The 21,296-nt window shown below is 41.2% G+C and overlaps 1 protein-coding gene across 1 annotated transcript in view; it reads right to left on the reverse strand.

Annotated features, from left to right (window-relative positions):
• The window catches only part of plxdc1 (plexin domain containing 1), a gene marked incomplete at its 3' end in the record, with an annotated part of 661,275 nt that overhangs the window by 356,280 nt on the left and 283,699 nt on the right, over nt 1-21,296 (reverse strand). The window contains exons 3-4 of the mRNA XM_081393609.1: nt 18,337-18,480; nt 18,083-18,152 (exon numbers count right to left, since the gene is read on the reverse strand). Coding sequence (XP_081249735.1) covers nt 18,083-18,152; nt 18,337-18,480 — 214 coding nt within the window. The remainder of the gene's footprint in view (nt 1-18,082; nt 18,153-18,336; nt 18,481-21,296) is intronic.

Consider the following 21,296-nt stretch of genomic DNA (forward strand, 5'->3'; position numbering starts at 1 on the left):
TAAAACACTCTCTTTCCTCCTGTCGCCGGTGAGTGACTGCAGCAGGAACATCCATTCACATAGATGCGGCTTCTTCATCGTCATCCATGACGGAAGCGGCGGCAGACTGCGGCCGCTGTCCGACAGTGAGAGACTCGGGCGAAGCTGGCGGGTGAACCGGCGAGCTTTTGCTGGTTGGAGGAGGTTCCGGGACCCGCTGAGCACGGCGCTTTACGGCGCGGCACCGCAGCGGGCGGAGGTGCAGTCTCGGCGAAAGATGCCAGGCGAGTCCTCAGAGTCACCATGGGCATCAGCTCGTAGTGAGGGCAGCCGCCGTCAGCGAGCGCGAGAGCTGCATGATCCTTACCCAGGCAGGAAGCGCAGATGACATGGCGGTCCCCGTTGCTGAGTGGGGCTCGACACAAGCCACAGAAGGTGCGAGACATCTTAAAAAAGACGCTCGGCTCTTTTAGTGCAGAGAGTGTGAGTCGCAGCGGCGAGCTACCTATCGAGCTATATTCATAAGCCTAAGCCACACCCGTTTTGGCGGGACGTCACGTAGTGGATGTGAAGCGCCCTCATTGGACATGACGTCATAAGGGGCCTCTCTCGATAGGCTGCTGCAGTTGCCGCAGGGCAACCAATGGGCGCACGAGCTGTCTCGCCTATGTCTGCATGCTGCCGCAACGCGTTTTGCATTATTACAAAATTAAGGATAATTTTTTGGCTTCAATATCTCGCGGAAAAGAGATTTAAAAATATCAAAATTGAAACTACTGTGGAAACAAAGACACCTACATCTTGGATGCCCTTGAGGTAAGCTAAAACATACCAAAATTTCATTTCAAAGTGAACTATCCCTTTAATAACAATAATATATATATTTTTTTTCTTTATAGAAAACTATTTTTTGGGGGGAAGAAAGCCTGAATTTGTGTAAAACAAATAGTTCCCTTTCAGTCGAGAACGTCAGACATACCGTAAAACTTCAAATAATAGCCCGGGCTTTTATTTTCCCAAATCACCGAACTGCACCGGCTTGTATTTGAGACAGGCGTCTATATGAGACAGGCCTTTAGTGTTGAGATGAGCATGACAGTAGGAGGTTACCAAATCTGTGTTTGTGTTTAACAGATCAGTTAATGTAAGAATTAGCCTACTATATTTCCGTATGTCTAAAGGGGGTCGCACACCAGACGAGAAGTGCAGCGCCACATCTTTAAAATTCGAACACATTATTCTCTATGAGTGTACATTGTTTCAAATCGTCGTTAATGTATATAAGGACTTCACCCTGTGCTGCAGTATACATTCAGTTTTACATTCATTAACAGAAATCAGCTGCTTGAATGAAAATTGCTGATGTTATCGGATTTGCAGGTGATATTCTCAATTCATTCAGTTAACAGACGCTCTGAGGTAAAGTGAATTCAGACTGCAGACTAAGCAACAATTGTATTTAATTGTACAGTACAATCATAACATAGTACAGACATGATCTTAATTCCTTAATATCCTTAAACATAACTATATTGCTGGCCATAAACTGACAAAGTGCGCGCCTGGTGTGCGATACCCCGAGTTGTCATAGACACGACGCGGCACTGCGCTTCTCGTACAGTGTGCGACCCCCTTTAGATTATTGGACGAAACGATGTGACAGCCATGGGCTGAACAATACAAGTTAACGGTAATATCCATTGAGCCTATGAACTAGTTGCCAGAAATACATCAACAAGAAAGAATGAAGGCTACCCTGTAAAACAATTGCAATCATGTAATTCAAAAGGACCCTATTCATTACTATCATCATCACTGCGATCCTCAACTACAAGTTCATTGGCGAATTCCTCCTTCTCGTCGCTCTCCTCCATTTCTCCCTCTCCGGCCTCCGCTAACTCTGCCTGCCTTGCTTGCGCTTACAGCTCCTGCCCAGATGTGCAGGGCTCTCTTGTGTGCGCAATCTGCTCCATAGAACTGGCTTAAACAGATGATCTGACGGGTTTTAGAAGATTAAATACAACCCGAAACTAAAAAACACCCTGCTGCTCAGTGAGCTGGTACTGGTCTAAAAGACACATAGCGACCCCCCTGCCGCTGAGCTTCCCTCGCATGTCACAACTCGGCTGTCACCTCCTCCTTGGAGTCAGAAGCTTCTGAGGTCGCTTCATTCGACTATTTCCTTCGGCCTGCTCAATCGTGCCGCCCACCAGCCCCACGACAGCCTAAGGCCAGGGAGAGTGGAGACTCCATCCCCAGGCATCCGGCTGGGCAGGTCTGTCCCTTGGTCAGACATTAGCTCTGGCTGGCCCTGGGGCCCCGCAGAAATGCGTACCCCAGTGAGCCTTCTAATAAGTGACTAGTCGATTCATTATTGCTTGGTGTCCACTAAAGTCAGTGATTCTCATCACGCTCAGGTGTTGAGCAGAAATACTCCTGAAGCTCAGTGATCTTCACACCTGGTGTTGAGCAATGGTCCTGTCTTGTGCACACATGTCGCTTGCACGTAAAGTGCTAGGTCAGGAGTGGAACAGGTCTTGATAGTTGCCCCTTTTTTGGCCCAACCAGACCTAGTTCCCCACGACAGCCCTTCCTGACTTCCCCTGAATACATTTCAGGGACAGGGCATGATGGCACCCGCGTTCAGACCCCTGGAGAAGTCCAGGCTGGTCCTAAAAGTGGATGCAGAGGTTCAGGTGGTTATCGCAGGAATATGTGGTGGTCACCATCACTTCTGCGAGAGCATCCCCTAAGAGGAAGTGTTGCTTACATGTGGAACCTATTCGTTGAGTGAGTCTTCTCTCCGTGAGGAGATCCTGAAAGCATTCGGTCATTTCAGTGCTCTCTTTCCTGCAAGATGGGTTGGAGTGAGGGCGGTGTCCTCCACCCTCAAAATGATGTTGCCTCTATTTTTTCTTTGACGCACATCATGATGCAGTAGCTGGGAAGCACGTCCTGATTGCCAGGTTCCTGAGGGAGCAAGTTAACTAAAAGCCTTGTGCCCCTCTTTATCCTCTTGGGCCTTATCTCTGGTGCTACTGCACTGCAGAGACAGCCTGTCAAGGCACAACAAACCTGGTGTTCTTTATATATATATATATATATATATATATATATATATATATATATATTTTGTGAATTTTCAATCGTTTTGAAATATAAATATTTTTCAATATTTATTAATCACAAAATAAATATTCTTAAAGCACACTTGCTACATTCCCCCCTGCCGACTTCCACTTGTACATGACAAAACAAAAGAATACAACATAACATATCAAAATGCTACAAAGTCACCCAAAACAGGTACAAATAACCACATAATAAAGGACAGTAAGAGAAACAAAATCATTTCATAGTACCAAGAGAAAATACTGTAAATCAAGTGACACACTAAACCCCAGTCGTAAGACTATTCTTATCAGAATTAGTAATGTAAGAGGGATGCAAAGCCTCCTAACACTCAAAGGAATAATATGCCTGTTACATATTACATACATCTAGTGGTCATTTTAACACAGCATTTCATAAATTCGTATCTACCTTTAGATCACTCATAAATTCCCTTCCGTCAAGGTACTACAAACACAGATATGCGAATTTTAATCACAGTATTAAATCATTCTCATATATGATACCTCTACGAACAGGAAAAGGGAGAAGAAAAAAAACTACAACCCAGACATAACCTTCTGGTGCATATTCTGGATCAGTCTAATGACTGGTTTAACCACCCTCCCACATCTGGTTTTGACAGTTAATGACCCACCCTGAGTTGCAGGCGTTCTGGAACTCTCTAGCAAATGGTCAGTGGCTACAGTATCAGTATATACATCCGCCTCAGCCTGATTACTGCACCTATCAACATCAGGTTCACATGTCAAAGATCTGCATTCCGTCTGACCATCGAGGCTTGTAGAATGACGTGCAGACAGGACAATAGACCGTTCATCTGCAATCAACTGGACAGAATCAGACTCAGAACGATCAACTTCAGAAACTGGGAGTTCCGACATCCACGCCACAGTTCTCTCTTCTGATTCATTGACAGGCAATCTTAACTCTGCATTTTCGCTTACAGACAGACTCGACCTGCTCGAGGCAACATTCCTGGAAGAATCATCTTCTGAAATCTCATTCTGAAGAGGTAGGAAGTTCACTGGCATGATGAGATTTCTATGAACAACTTTCTCAGTTCCAGTCACACAATTTCTGATACGGAACGTGTGGACCTCCTTGTTCATTCCTATCACTATGTAGATGTGACTCTCCCATCTATCAGCGGTTTTCCTCTTGCCACGCTCTCCCTTATTGGCCAGCAGCACTCTATCGCTGATGTTCACTGGAGCACCTTTCTGCTTCTTGTTGTAGAGATTTGCTTGCCTCTGTTGTTGTTTTGAAGCTGAACATTGGGCCACTTTCATCGCTTGTGCAAGATCATCTCGGAAAGATTGCACATACTGGTTATAGTCGACCACCTGGTCATCAAGCAGCACAGAGTCAAACATCATATCGATGGGCAACCTAGGAGTTCTACCAAACATCAGCTGGAATGGAGGGAAACTGGTTGTCTCATGTATTGTTGCATTATAGCAAAAAGTGAGAGACTTCAACATTTGAGGCCATCTGTGCTTTGCTTTAGGTGGTAAGGCACGAATCATGTCCCCCAATGTTCGGTTGAATCTCTCAACAGTCCCATTTCCCATCGGGTGGTAGGGGGTCGTATGGGATTTACGAACACCAGCAAGCTGAAGCATTTCAGAAATCAGGCTGCTTTCAAAACTGGCTCCCTGATCTGAATGAATTTGTTCAGGAAAGCCGTAGATCCAGAAAAAGTTGTCCCATAGCTGCTTCGCAACTACTTTCGCGGATTGATTGGGACAAAGGTAAGCCTGTGCCAGCTTAGTAAAATGGTCAGTCAAGACTAATACATCCAGAGACTTATTGGACGAGTCTTCAACTGACCAAAAATCCACACAAACCAGCTCAAGTGGTCTTGACGTTTTGACACTTTCAAGCGGAGCTCTAGCCTCAGGCTCTGGCGACTTGCTGACAACACATCTTTTGCAGCATCTCACATACTCCTTTACATCCCTTTCCAGCCCTTGCCAGTAGAATCGACAACTGGTTAGATAGAGAGTTCTGTGTTGTCCCTGGTGTCCAGCTTCATCATGTACTCCCTTGAGGACTACATCGCGGAGAGCAGCAGGCACAATAAACTGAAAAGTCTTCTTTCTTGTGACAACATCTTTGGAGACTCGATATAATAAACCTGTTCTTACTGACAGTTTGTTCCAGTTTCTCAAAAACCGAAGAACACTAGGCGATTCCTTGTGCCTCTCTCTCCTAGACGGCCTACGTTTGCGCTCCACAAAGAAAAGCACTCTGTTCAAGTCAGGATCAGCATGTTGTAAATCTACCAGCTCCTGTTTTGATAGTACCGGATCATCTGACAACCGAGATGGAATGATCGACCCAAGTAGCTGTGGAAGCAGGTAAGCATATGGCTGAACATGATTTTCTTGTCGTCTACTGCTTTGCAGAATGGCAGAAATGTCTTCCTGAGTAATACCAGACTGCCTTGACAAAGCAGCATTATTCATCTCGATATCTGAACAGGGCTTGTCTTGTGCTTGCTTCTCAAAAGGATGACACGACCAGCGAAACACATCTTGTACATTCTCTGTATTCACCGCACGAGACTCCTCCAAGAGAGCATCATAGGGAACTCTGGTAAGTCGGTGGAACACACTGGGTCGCACAAATGGTTCACGGCTGAGGGCGTCTGCAACTACATTCTTCGGCCCAGGAATGTATTTGAAGTCGAAGTTATATGGTGCGAGCTTTGTGACCCATCTTTGCTCGCAAGCATCCAACTTGGGTTTTGTAAGAATGTAGGTCAGTGGGTTGTTGTCTGTCCATATGGAGAACTGTTGACCCCTGAGCCAGTGACTAAATTTGTCACAGACTGCCCATTTGAGAGCAAAAAACTCTAGTCTGTGTGCTGGATACTTTGATTGGGCATAATTAAGTGACTTGCTAGCAAAGGCTATGGGGCGAGCAACCTCTCCACCCGCCACCACCTGAGAAAAAAACTGCACCAAGTATTGTCAAACAAAACGGAGGCTAGCTAGACCCTCCCTCCTCCTCATCCGCGCACTAACTCCCTAGACCACACCCCAAATCCTTCTTGTCGGTTATTGGCTGGAACAGTTTGTTATGTTTCCTGGTGCGGGTTAGCCCAGTTTGTTTTTGTTGCCATTTGTGGAGCCTGTGGTGTCTGCAGAGACCGCATTTTTTTACAGTGTGTTCAGGGGACAGGTAGCTAGCGGATAGTGAGGAGATGTTTGCTGTATGTGACAAAAATGTTTTGGCCTAAAAAACGCATGACATCACTTAGAGCACCTTTAACCTTTCGTTCAGACCCATTTTTACAGTAATATTATATGTAGTGATATATATATCGGGCGGGGGGGGGATTGGGGTCGGGGGGAAGTGGGATGGATGGATGGATGGATGGATGAGTTGGAAGGGGAGGGGTGGGTGGGGTCGAGAAACTGAGACGAACGGTGCAGTGAAGGTGGGTTCAGTGTAAATATACAGATGGGGAACGAGCTGATTAGTTGAGGCGTGGCCTTGCTTCCGAACCTCATTTAACTTGTTAACTACATTATTTAGAGAAATGAATATTTCCCCCCCCTCCATTTTCAATAATAACATTGTGCACACAACATCGTTTTCAAAATAGTTGTCATTTACATCAACCCGCATAAATACGCCGTTGAGCTCCATCATAACTATGCCAAACCTATGGGCGGCAGTGTAGGGAGAAGGATAAAGCCATGCAAGCCAATCAGAATCCTCAGAATTGACAACAACAAGGCGCTCACATGACATTAAGCATTTTCTGGTGCATATTGTGACGTTTGAGAACCTAAAACCCCATTTCTCCCAGTTGACATGGCAACACATAACCGGCGTTATCAGAAATCTCCACTTTGGCCGGAGTTTTTAGAAATAATCGTTTTCTGTGATAAAAACGGGGATAAATGAGAGGCCAAACCACAGGGAAATATCTGGTCTTCCCTTCGTGTAAACAGGGCCTTAAAGTGTGGTTATGAGTACATCAGATGACCACCTTCCCCCTCTCTTAGTTTGGAGCATCAGTCAAGGTCTTTTACCTTTGCAGTACGAGAACAGTCCCAACAGGAGACCGTTCAATCATTTAGAATGAATGTAAAGTGGAGGGAGTTGGTCATCTGATTTACCTGAAAAAATTTGCGAGATTGCTAACTTGTAGTTGGCAATCTCACCTGAGCCTGAGTCTGTTCCTCTTCTGTATTATCAGCACAAGGAAGACACAAGTGTAATAAAATATATTTTATTAACAAAAGAGAAACAAGAATAACTAACACAACTACTATGAATGATAAATTAATAAAGTGCATAAGATGCATAAAATACAATTGATTAAGTTGAGTGTAGTTATGGAACAGTTACGCTATCTTATGGAAAGTTTCTCTGAAACTAATAAAGTGAAGAACCTTATGCATCAAAAAAATATATGAAAGATTATTTGTCATTAACTAGCATCAGTTATATTACCTCTAATGTTAATTAGAAAATCATATACTGATAATATACATGTTACACACCTCAACGGCACTACATTTCCCAGTATTCCTAATGATTTCCACCTGCACTCAATCAGCCATCACCTGCACCTGCACATCATCATCACTGTGTATTTAAGTTCCTCCTTGTGTTCACTTATTGGTCCAGTATTGTTTGTGCGTAGCACACTGTCTCGCATTGTTGGCTCTTTTGTTAGTACTTGTTTAATAAACCTTGGATTTATCTTCATCTTCGTCTTCAGTGGATATCAGCCTTACAGAATACCGGACTTTCAAAATGGACTATGCAGTTAAGTTTGCTGCTGTGGCCCAGAGGGGCCACAATTTCTTGGACTTTACCACAGATCTCGCTGTCACGGCTCCTTTTGATGAGGAGACCCTCAAATCCCTATTCTGGATCGGTGCCAACTACCACCATCCTGTAGACCTCCCAGACACCACAGGACTAGGATGGAGAGAGGCCATCATTAGGTTTCTGGAGAGTGTCTACCCCCGGTCCAGACTGCAGCCAGAGTCTCTTCACGTCATGCCTGCCCATCTTGAGTTTCGTCACGCCAGGCTGGTCAAGCCTGAGCTTCTTCACGTCATGCCTATCAAGCCCGAATGTCATCAGGTCATGCCGCTTTACCACCTGAGCCCTCGGCAAAGATGGCCGCCGCCTCGCCGCCTGAGTCCTCAGCCACGATGGCCGCCGACGCCACACCGCCTGAGCCCTTAGGCAGGATGGCCGCCGCCACGTCAGAACCTGTTCCTGTCCCAAGACCTGTTCCTGTCCCTAGACCATTCCACCTTCAGTGAGGTGAGCTCTACGCGGGTCTACCAGTGTTCAGCTCCAGCATGGTTGGTGGATCCTTACTAAACTAAACCTAAACTATCCTTGTATCTCTGTAAAGCCGCTTTGGAACAATCTACAATGTTAAAAGCGCTATATAAATGTGACCCATCACGGAAACCAGTGACACAAGTCGGCAGCAAAACTTTCGAGCAAAATGAGAAAGAAGCGTTTTTTTTTCAAAATTGGTGATTTTCGTTTTTTTGCAGAATCTGTTAGTTGAGATCAAGAAGAAGCCTCTCCATGTTTGAGATAGCAGTATTGGTATATTTAAAAGCGTACATTTTGAGTTTGAAATCGGCTTGTTTTTCGGAGATTCTAGCACGCAGTAGTGGCGTGTCATTGTCGGTGCATATTTCCATACTGAATAAGCTGGCTTTTGTTTCTTTTGTTATTGCCCCCGCCCTCCAAGGGAACAGTGTGGCTACTTAGGCTAGTATGCAGCGCTCTGGCCGGCTATATCTGATTTCAAAATTCAATGAAGATGGACGGCAATAACATTACGATGTCCAGCAATCGATTTAAATAGTAGGTTACATGGGGTTTAATTTGTCGTTTAATGAGATGTAGCCTAATACATGTTGTCAGTGCCAATACATAGATCCGCCTATTTAACCAATGTGTATCTTAATGGTCTAGTGGTAGAGCTTTCGCCAATGGTGTCAGAGGTTCTTGGTTCGAATCCGCCCTCGTATAGTTTTTTTTTTTCTCGTAGAGTTTTTTTCTCTCATCAAAACGATTATGTTCATCAGTGGTTGTATATCAAGCAGTGACACTCAAATGTTTGCATTATGTTTTGTGGTTTCACCAGAACAAATAGAGAGTATCCGCAACGCAACGGATTGAAGCGCGCGTCCAAGTGAAGACAGTGCTGTGTGTGTGCGAGCCAAAACACTGTATCCGCGCCACTGATCGCAGCGGCAACGAGCACTTTGATCACTTGATTTAAAAAACACATTTCAGCGCTAGATCGTCTCTTATTTAAAAAACGAACGAAATGCTCTGCCAGTTACCTGGAGATGTTTTATTTATTTGTAGAATTGGTACATTCGTGCTGCGAGATGTTTTAAAAAGTGGTGGGGACAATATTGACCCTGGCAAAAAGTGGTGGGAACATGTCCCATCCATCAAATTACGCCTATGCCTATTTCCATAGTTTATTGCTTATTATTTATCATTAGCAATATATATATAACCTATATCACATAGCACATCCTGTTTTTGATTTGAACATTGTCTAGAGTTTATCTTATTTTTTATTCAGTGTACATAAGAGTTGCCTATACAGTTTTATCGGTAGATGCTAAGAGACATTTATTTATATATTACCTGTTTGCAAACTTTTTTTTTTTTTTTTTGATGGCTTATTTTCCTGACCTTTTTGCTCCCCCTGTGCTTTACAGCTGTACAGGGGAGCTTTACAGGGGCTATGGCTTATCTAAATGAGATGTAAATGAGCCCTGTTGTCACTCCCAGCAGGAGAGAGAGGTGAGAACTTCACAATCTTTAGAGGCCGTTTTCTCCCCTTTGAGCTTTTTTGAGTGCCTGCCTTCAAATGGCCACAACTTCTCCAAATATTATCAGATTTCCATGTGTTACACATCATTGGAAAGTTTGGAGACTACACTTTCAGAATCTGTGAATAACTCAAAATGCCCCAGAACCGACTTGTGTCGGTGGATCCCCGGTCTCCACCTCCAAGGGGGAGGTACTGTCATACACCTCAACGGCACAACATTTCCTAGCATTCCTAATGATTCCAACCTGCAATCAATCAGCCATCACCTGCATGTTACCATCACTGTGTATTTAAGTTCCTCCTTGTGTTCACTTCTTGGTCCGGTATTGTTTGTTCGTAGCACACTGTCTCGCATTGTTGGCTCTTTTGTTAGTACTTGTTTAAAAAACCTTGGATTTATCTTCATCTTCGTCTTCTGTGGATATCAGACTTACAATACAACAATGCCAAAGTCTCTGGAAAGAGGTTTGGTAAAGTGATATTTATGTTCCTCATGGTCGAGTGAGCAGTCCAATGGGGTTGACATTTTCCACTGGTTGTGCAGGGTGACAATGCAGTGGGGAAAGGAGCTGGAATCTGTTTCAACAGTCTTGAACACAAAGCTCTGTGGGATGCTGATCTCCTGGGGCACCAAAGGGTCCTAAAATAACATGCAGATGAAGCCCTGAAGTAGGTGCAGAAGGTCCTTAATCGGAACACGTCGCTGAAGGTACCTTGAAGTGAAGGTTTGCTCTCTGGAGCTTGACCTTGTTGGAAATGTCTCTGTGTTATTCTGCCTCTCTAGACCAGACACTCAGAACTTGGTCAATCCACTTTTGTCTGGTATGGACACTCGGGACGTGCTGTAGTCTTTACTGTCTCGCTGGATGAAAACTCTGAATGTAGTGTTTATTGTCCTCAGACTGGAGGCTCAGAACGTGGTTATATCTGTTGCTGCCTCACAAGCTGTAGACTCAGATCATGGAATCTGTTGTTGCCTCTCTCTGGCCGAACCAGAGTCTTAGAAAAGTGTATCAGTGTATCTCAGTGGCCTGAGACTCTGGTATATCTGTTATGTATCATCCTTGGAGGACAGACTCAGAACAAGGAGTGTCTGTTGAAAGGGTACTTTTTATTCTCGTTCTGATAAGGAGGAGATTGTAATTTGGTGCTTCTCCATTACAGTGCTGCGATTTGCTGCTAGCATCACAGGGAACACACACAGTGTGGCCCACCCTTCTTTCCCCTTTGAAACTCATTTGCATAAAGCTGTAGGATCTGAGACAAGATTGGGCAGAGATTACTCGTTTAATTCTGTTTTGAGATTACTCAAACAGAATTCCACACAAAAACCCAACTCAACACTCCGGACCCTAAATTAGACGATCTGCCATTTGAGACTGCATTCAGTCTGAGCTGTAACAGATTGGCTCAAAGAGGAAATATCAATAATTAATCAACTTGTTATGATTAATTATGAATATTTGGAACAGTTTATCTTGCTGTACAAAGTTCTTGTAGAACTTCTGGATCATGACCACCCTCATGCAGGTCCTTCAATGCCTTAGTCTGATAGACTTGTAACAATGGCAGAGCGGAGGCAGCTTCTCCACAAGCCTGGTTAGATCAGACGAGTGCTTACAGGCTCGGGAAGGGAGACACGGATTCCCCCGTGAGGTGGAGTTAGGGCACAGTTGCATAGCAATGTCCCTTTCCACTGGGAAAATCTGCTTGTAACCCCTAGCTGCCCCACCATCAAGGGTGGTGAGGGAGGAAGAGCCACTAGGTCTGTTTCGGGCAGTAAAAGGTGCCATCCAGGACCTAGTGAGTTCCTCATGCATCTCCGGGAAGAAAGGAACCGGGACGGGACGCTGAGAACCAGCGCGAACCATCCCAAGAAAACAATCATCCAACCTCGAGGGCTCGGGACACGATGGTTGATTCCACACGAGTCCGATCCTGTTGGCGGCCCGGGCAAGCATAGTCATCATCTCCGGGTCTAACTCAGACTCACCCTCCGATGCAGCGATCAACATCCATTTTGTCAGGGGGAGCCTTGTGGGATACGACTGGTACACACTTTTGAGATGGTCAAGCTCCAGCACGTTCCTCGGGCAGCTCTACTGGCAGCGGAGAACAAAGAGGGGTGAGGACTCCACCTCTTTGGAGGTATTGGAGTCTTGACTGCAACTCCGAGATGGTCATCTTCCCACAGTGGGTGCATGACTCATCCAAGAAAGGTATCTCAGCGTGCCTAACGCCAAACATGTGAGACAGCGATTGTGGCAAAGTGTGCTTGTTGGGTGACAACCTTTGCTAGTGTTATGGAAGAATGACTTGATTTGAGGCATCCATGAAGTGTTTTGGTAGTTTTAGTTTTTAGTACTGTAACAATATCTGAGACTAATTTGGGAAGGGGTTGGTATAGAGCCCATTATTATTATTATTAGGGGCCAAGCACCGAAGGTGTGTAGGCACCTATTGTATCCGTTCCCGTTCTTATTATTATTCTTCATTTTTCCGACTGGGAGTCTATGGCAGCCCAAAGAAACACTTGCGGGAAAGTTTTGAAATTTGGCACGTTGATAGAGGACAGTCTGAACTATCAGCATAGCAAATTCGGAGTCTCCAACTCATTTCCTCTAGCGCCACCAACTGTCCAAAGTTGCACTCATGTTTATGCTAATAACTTTTGAACCACAAGGGCTAGAAACAATTTTTTTCCGCCATTTAGAATTTTCCAAAAAACCTACTTTTTCGAACTCCTCCTAGGCCGTATCTCCGATTTTCACGAAAATTGAACCAGATCATCTCCAGACCATGCAGACAAAAAATTATTCAAGTTGATTCGTCAAACCGTTTTCGATAAACCAACGAACAAATTTTACGTAGCACTTGCGAAAACAGACATAAGGCTGTATCTCCGCAACGGTTTATCGTATTCAGACCAAACTTGTTACAAGTCATCACAAGCATGACCTGAGGCTACATGCTGTGTTTCGGCGCAGCGCCACCTACTGTTCCGGAGATATGAAAAATGGCTATTTTTGCTTATATCTTCTGAACAGTTTGTCCTAAAATCATAAAATTGGTCTCGTTAGATTCAGGGCATCATGCCGAGTTGACTGATATCCAATTTTCCCAGATCAGCCATTTTGGATGTCGGCCATTTTGAATTTTGTGCAAAAATGCTCTATTTTAAGAACGCATTAACGGATTGTTACAAAACTTGGTATGGGTCATCAGAACGATGCCCTGAAGGAGTGTGGGAAGTTTCGAACCTAGTGGTCAAAAGTTATAAGAAAAAATATCTAAAAATGCTAATAACTTTTGAATAAATCTGCCTATTGAACTGCCACTGGTCTTAATAGATTCCTTGGGTCACGCCGAGAACATAGATACCAAGTTTTCCTTATTTGGCCGAACTTCCTGTCCGCCATCTTGATTTTCATTCAAAACCTACTTTTTCTAACTCCTCCTAGACCGTTTGTCCGATTTTCACCAAAATCGAATCGTATCATCTCCAGACTGTGCCGACTAAAAGTTATGGATTTCGTGTCGATAGACAAAACCATTTTCGTATAGCGCAGCAGCAAAGTTGAGGCATGATGCCAAAAGCAATATTCAGGCTTTATCTCTGCAATACCTTGACATACTGACACCAAACTTTGTATGTGTCATTGTCACTTCACTCTGACCACATCACATCAGTTTTGTAACTGCACCACCTATTGGTCGAAAGTGATAATCAATTAAATCATATGTTTAATTACTGTTTCTATGATTTTTAAGCCATTTCGCCTAAAATCCTCTTTAAATGTCTTTAATTGCTCATTGTTGCAGTTGGTCTGACACCATATTGGCATGTTTTGTCTTCTTATTCTGCTTGGCCCCGATAATTGCTGCTTGCAGCTATATTTATTATTATGATTATTTAACAATAGGTAGGACCAATTTATCAGTACTTAGGTCACTTATTCATTGAACACAACACCAGTATATGTGGGGTAAACTGGATCATTTATGAATTTTAATACTATCTATACAAAAGGGAAAAACGTAGGAATCGTTTTGTACTGTAACGTAACATATAGGCTACTGCAGTGAATTCTAAACAGTAGAGAGCTTTTTTTAATTTTTACAAAAACAACACTGTGTAATTCTACGTTGTTAATGTTTTTAGGTCATTGTTTTATTAGTGCAAAGTGTGTCTGTTGGGTGACAACCTTTGGTAGTGTTAAGTTAAGTGTTTTGAGGAATTTTGAATGTGAAATTAACTGTTGTGCCAAGCTAAGAGTTGGTTAGGAAAAGTGTGTGAAGAGTTTGGAAAAAGTGACCCAAATATTGAGAAATGGGTCCTAGCAATTGTTAAAAAACAACAACCCTGTAACCTCCATTTAGTTAAATGAGCTAAACATCAAGAAGGAAGAAATTATCAGTATTGAATGAGACAAAAGAGCTCACAGAAACATCTCTGCACTATAAACATTTACTGTAAATTACAGCGAATTTCCTACAGAATTGTACTGTATTTCCATAATACAGTATTAGGCTGTATCTTTTACAGAACAGCTGTAAATATACAGCACATTTCTGTTTTCAACCCGATAAATTCGTAATACAGTATCATACTGTAAAGGCATTGCATTGTGGGATTGATTTCTTTTGCGCTCAATTCAGTTCAAATGTGACGCGACTACTCGAGCCGACAGTAGCTACTACAGGCAAACTTGATTTGTCAGCGGGATTCAACTGAACAGAATAATCATTCCTGTTATCAAGATAAACAGTGTCTGCGTATCTGTGAGCAATTTTTAAGCTTTTGTGAGCTTCGGTTCAGGTTTCAAAGTTGCCTGTGACGCAGCAGAAAATGGACGACATTAACGTTACATGAAGACGGATGGAAGAATTTGTCATCTGAATAATCTAACCTGCACCTGTGACGATAAGTGGGATTTAGAGTTTGAGAAGATGGAAAATTGTCCAACTGAGTGATACGGTAAGCCAATATATATTTTTTTGCGTTCGCATTTCTACATTGTTTCCACGTAGGCCTATTTGGTTTGATTTTGCGAACGCGGTTTACTCTGTTTACCAAGTAACGTTAACGTTAACTTCGACATTTCACATAATAGGCAACATTACCATGTTATTTGCATGACATGCTTTTGATATATATATATATATTTTTCGTTTCAGGCTTTGTAATCTGATGACGGTCCAGTGCTAATGTAAGTGCTTTTACAGTTACAGTCTATCTATGTGGTAAAAAAAAAAAATGCTATCAAATGCTGTCATGCTAGCACATGAAAATCCTTGTTCCTAATGCTGTTTTCAATTGTAGAATTCCTGATTGCCATGCCATGGTCCTACAACTACTCCCACAATTCAAAGAGAAGTTAGACGGTGTTATCCTTCAAGCAGATAAGTAGAGATTATTCAACAAATCTCATTAATCTGTAATATGTTTTATGTTGTGGTTCTGTTGATAATGGTTGTGCTGTCCTTTTTAAAAATTGTTTCAGGAATTTGCAACGCTGATGTCCAGCAATCTAGGCTACATTTGCCAGAAAGTCCACAACTTATTTCCTGGTATGTAAACATTAAAGGGGTAGTTTTAACCAAAAATGAAAAGCCATCATTTACTCACCCCACTGCAAAATATGTTTTTCTTAATTAGTGTTTTTTTTTTTTCTTGTTTCCAGTCCAGAAATTTAAAATTCTTACATGAAGAAGCATTTAATAGACATGTAAAAATTGTCTTGTTTTCTGAAAGAATAAGTCAAAATTAAGTGAGTTTATGCTTAAAACAAGCAAAATAATATTCCAGTGTGTTTAAGCATTCTAACCCTAATCAATTTAATTAATAGAACAATGAATAGACAACATCGAACCACAGTGGAACCCACAATAGTTATTTTAATTATTAATATTATTTTTTAATTCTTTTTTTTTTTTTTCAATTACAGGTCAATCTCTAAGCAACCAGTGCTGGACATTACGTTTGGAAGGTCAAGGTGTGTGTGGAAAGGATCACAGCCTCTTCATAACTTCAGCTCTCAGTACCAGGAAGAGGCAGCATGCACCCTTGAGTTTGTTCAGAGGTTAGTCATTAGCATATTTGCCATTCATATAAATATTTATTTATTAATATATATATTTATTAATATATTTATTTATTAAGCTGACTACTGGTATGGACAATATGGCCCTGGTTTCCATGGGCTTAGCTTAAGCCAGGTCTAGGCCTTAATAAAATTAGGGTATTTAAGCAGCTTTTATAAAAATGTCTAATAAAAAAAAATTTCAAGGTGAAATTTCATAGATTTCATAGATTTAATAAATTTAATAGATTTCAAGGTGCAAGCCAGTGCAGCGCTTCTGGGTTCTACGTCAGAACGTAGGCTTATTATTGGCCGACTCTGGTCATGTGTGATGACCCAGGAGCTAGCCAATAGTGAGCCTACGTTCTGATGTAGAACCCATAAGCACTGCACTGTTTACACTACGTCAACAGTGTAGGAGAATGACATGGAAAAGAAGAGATTATTCAACAATGTTGTTATTTTGGGGTTATTTTGCACACAAAAAGTATTCTCGTCACTTCATAATATTAAGGTTGAACCACTGTAGTTATATGTACTATTTACCAATGTTTTTACCACCTTTCTGGGCTTTGACAGTTGCAATGACATTGATGTCAATGGAGGGACAGAAACCTCCCAGATTTCATCAAAAATATCTTCATTGGTGTTCCGAAGATGAACGAAAGTCTTGAGGGTGAGTAATAATGACAGAATTTTCATTTTTGGGTGCAAACATGCATTTTAGTCTGGTAAATGTCATGTTTAACATTATCATGTAGTCATGTATGCAATAAACATTGCAAGGCTTGCAATTAAAGTTAAATTATTTCTGTCACAAAGGTTTGGGCTGGATTCTGGTAATGTGTGCTCTATATAAACTGAGAGTCTATGGCTGCCTTTCCACTGATACTCTGATGGGACCTGATGAGGGGATGATATTAAAAGTTGCAGAATAAAACTTTAAATCTGGCAACCCCACTTCCAAAAGTTTAGTTAGTTGACAGTGCACATGTAAACAGACACATTGAGTTGATGTATTTTAACCAGGGCAGAAAAAACAACATCCAACATTGCATTTTTTTTTCATGTTGTTCAGTTTTATCCAAACAAACTAGTCGTTAAAACCGATATCTGGTTTTTATTTACACATCTTTTGTGCTGTCTCTCTCTCTGTCAAAATATATAAACTCAGTCCATAATATTTCATTGGTTTTTTTTCTTTCTTTTCTGCCTTTTAGACGCTTTCTTGACGTCAATCCTGAACGTGGATCAAAAACAAAGAAAGGACAACAACTTCAAAGAAAACTGGCCAAGTTGTGAAAAAAAGAACACTGTAAGCCTACAGGTGTCCTCACTTCTGCGAAAACTTGCAGACTTTGAATGGTATTTCGTTTGCACTTGTATGGACTTTAAAACAGAAACAATTCACTGTCATTATAAAGCTTGGAAGAGCCAGGACATTTTTTAATATAACTCCGGTTGTATTCGTCTGAAAGAAGAATGTCGATGACTTGAGGGTGAGTAAATCATGGGCTAATTTAAATGTTTGGGTTAACTATCCCTTTATTTAAGCGCTAAGTGTTACCTGTTTGTTGTTAAGTGTTAAAATTGCATTTTATGTAAAAAAAAAAAAATCAGCCAACAGGTTCACAGAAGGCAATTTTCTGATCTTTGCTTTTAACCAAAAGAAATGTTTTAAGACCCAGAAAATGTTGTTTTCTTTTTCCTATTGTGACTACTCTTGTGAAACCTTAAAGTATAATATTTTAATTATGTAATAATAAAAGCAGTATTCCCTGTAAAAATACAATTTATTGCTGTAAAAGTATGTGGTATATACTGTATTTGGTAATTACAGTGGAGTACTGTAAATGCTGTTTACTGTACTAGTGCTGTAAAAATACAGTATGTGGCTGGCAAAAAAGTTTTAAAGTGTGGTGTGCCATTTTCTCAGTTGTGCCTGTTTGCTAAGGCTAAGGCAAACACAAACCAGTCTGACATGCTCTAAATTGCCTTATAGAGGAGATGGGTGAACAGGGTCTATATACAATACCTCCGGTTGCTATGGTGATTTGCCTCACTTGGTGTCCATAGAAAGGGAAGTTAAAGGTAAGTGCCACCCGCTAGCAAAGCGAAATATAGAGGAGGGGATGGAGAGAGAGAGAAAAAAAAGGAAATGTAGGCAGGGAGTTAAAATGCCAAGTAACAACATAATTACAAGCTAGAATAAGATGAGTTTTATTGGCCCATGTGAGCCAAGTGCTTATTTCCATAAAAAATATAGGAATATATGTGTGGTTGTCTCACCGATGCCTGCCGGTGTGTGTTGGACAGGATAGTGTGCACTCTTACAGGTCCTTGATCCACTGAATCAAGATTCACCCACAGTTCCTGTGTATGTTTGTCACCAGGACCAAAACTGTGCCAGGAGTAGTACCTCTGAGAGTCCTCCTTAGAGACAAATAGAGAGAATATGTGAATAATATGCCCATAAAATGTTCAAAAAGGGATGATTATTGAATAGTTATTTAAAAAAATAAACAGGATTAGGAAGAAGAGGTCAAAAGAATCAAATAAGGATAATGCACTGCAAATAATTTCCGTTATTAATATTTTTCTCTTGTTTTCCAGTAAAAATATAACAATGTCCTAAATGATTTATGATTTGCTAAATGCTATTCCTGATCATCTGGCTTTTCTTAAATAGAGATCACGGTTCTCCCATAATTCTAACCATTAGACAACAAAAAAAAAAACAAAAAAAAAACAAACAAACATGTAATTTACTTGAGGTTCTAACAAAATGTTTCATATATAAAATGCCTATTTATAAATTTATAAAAATGTTATAAATGAGTCTATTAAAAATATTTATTAAAGGTGCATTAAGCAAGTCTCTGAGTTTTTGCAGAACTATGCCCCCTCTGGCGGCAAGCGAAACTGCAACCAGAGGTGTGCACGCTCACGGACAAAAGTTTTCTTTTTTTTTATCTTACGTGGAGTTTGCGTTGGTGTTTGAAATGAACTATAAGCAGGTCTCTTACAATCCATCTTCTACGGAGAATGCTGGCGAATACACAAACCTGCCAGGCATAGCTATGTGAGCGTGCCGTGAACGCGCATGACGTCACGCCCAGTCTAAAATTCCGGCCCGAATCCCTCTTATTTATTTTACTTTACAGGATTATAGAGACAATCTCAGTGATCAAAGAAGGGCTCATTCAGCCCATCAGGCAATTGTTTAAGCATGTATGGGTTAGAAAACGGGTATTTTTAACATGAAAAGTTGCTTAATGCACCTTTAATCTTCTTAATCTTTTTCTGGACAAAATTTCAGAGTATAACTTCATGGACACAACAATGATTTCCCTCGTGTGTTAATATTTTTCCTTGTAATAATGTAGCCTATGAGTTGCAAAAATGAAAACTGCTGCTTCTGTGTAGATGAGAGAATCAAAGTGTCTGCGTGTTGTGCACACGCTACATTATGGCCAAGCATGCGCCCTCAAAATAGCATTTGAATAACACTTTAGACTAGGTTTTTCCTGGTCAGTGGTGGGATTGTTTTCTAAACCTGCAAAATAGCATCAGGGAACGTTTGCGCCGGAACACTGTTTTCGCTGAACCGCCCCCGGGAGTGCAAGTTCATTCCCTAATTTACCTAATTTACTGATGTGCGCCTGTGGAGGGAAAAGTCCGCTGTGCGTGGGTGCAAAATAGGAATGATACATGCGTCGGTGTACAAAGTCAATTGTGCTGGGTGCAAGATAGGGCCCTGTGTCTGTTCCCCAAATTAGGACATACAAAAAACTTCCAAACCCATCTAAGGGTAACAATTTAATTGATGTTCAACAAATAAAAAACAAATATAATACAAATGAGAAAATGATAAAGCTTAGGTTGCTGAATATTCGATCCCTTACTTCAAAAGCACTTATTAAGTTGGCTTGAGAAAGCCAACTTACTGATATTGTATTTAAACTTATTATTATTAAGTTGGCTTGAGAGAGCCAACTTACTGAAATCCTATTTAAACTTATTAGTGGTAAAGCCCTGCATTTCAGCCCGGGCTTCGGGCCAATTTTCACGTCATAGTTCACATGCGGGCCGGGCCTCGGGCCTTTTTTGAGTTCCATCTTTTTATATTTTTAGACATTAATTAAAAAAAAAAAAAGAGAAGTTGACGTTGACGATAGAAAAACAAACATAGAAAGACATTTAATAATCTCATAACTTTCATAATCTTATAATTACACTGACATATGATTGACATGACAGTCGCACGCACGCACGCACGCACGCACAGGTGGTTTCCCGTCAGCGGAACCAACGATTCACCTCATGTGCAAATAATGGAGAATATTAAGAGAAAAATCGCGCGTGATAGAAGAGAGGACTGGGTTAAAATCTTCCACTGTGGATGCTATTCTTTTTCTCCGCGATGCTCTGTAAGAGACTGTTCTAACTTTTCGTTTGATTGGACTTTATTTTCGTTTAACTGTTGGAAGCTACTGATGTTTTTCGGTTTTCGTTTGATTGGACTTTATTTTCGTTTAACTGTTGGAAACTACTGTAAAATAGAATGGCCATGTTCTGTGGTGCATTTTTGAGGTAAGATAACCTGCAAGTTTGTTTTTGATTTATTTAATTTAATTTGTTTAGATTGACTATTGCTCATTTCATTTGCGAGCGCTGTTGCGAGCAGCCTGAGCCTGCCTCAGTATTTCAAAAAATTTTACTCACTGTGGTTTAATAAATAAACATTAAACTAACTGTCTGTGTGATATGCTTGAAGTGTTTTATATCTATGGATTTTATTGTAGCTAAGTAAAGTATTAGCGTTGATTTGAGAGGCTAAATTGATCAAACATGTTTTACTCGCTGTTGGCTTGCTTGGTCGTCATTTTTTTTTTTATGCTCCAAATATTTGTCTAAATTAGCTTAATAAAGAAATGAAAAGAAAAGAAACATAACGAACAAAACGGACTTATTATTTACTACTTATTATTATTATTAATGGTGCTTGCCAAAGGCAAGGCATCATTAGTGTTCTCTTGCATACTTATTATTAGTGGTGCTTGCTGAAAGCAAGGCATCACTATTGTTATTGCTCATACTTATTATTTTTCTTTTTAGTGGTGCTTGCTGAAAGCAAGGCATCACTATTGTTATTGCTCATACTTATTATTAGTGGTGCTTTTTGAAAGCATCACTATTGTTATTGCTCATACTTATTATTAATGGTGCTTGCCAAAGGCAAGGCATCA

Source organism: Scardinius erythrophthalmus (assembly GCF_964197995.2).
Source record: "Scardinius erythrophthalmus genome assembly, chromosome: 18".
NCBI lineage: Eukaryota > Metazoa > Chordata > Actinopteri > Cypriniformes > Leuciscidae > Scardinius > Scardinius erythrophthalmus.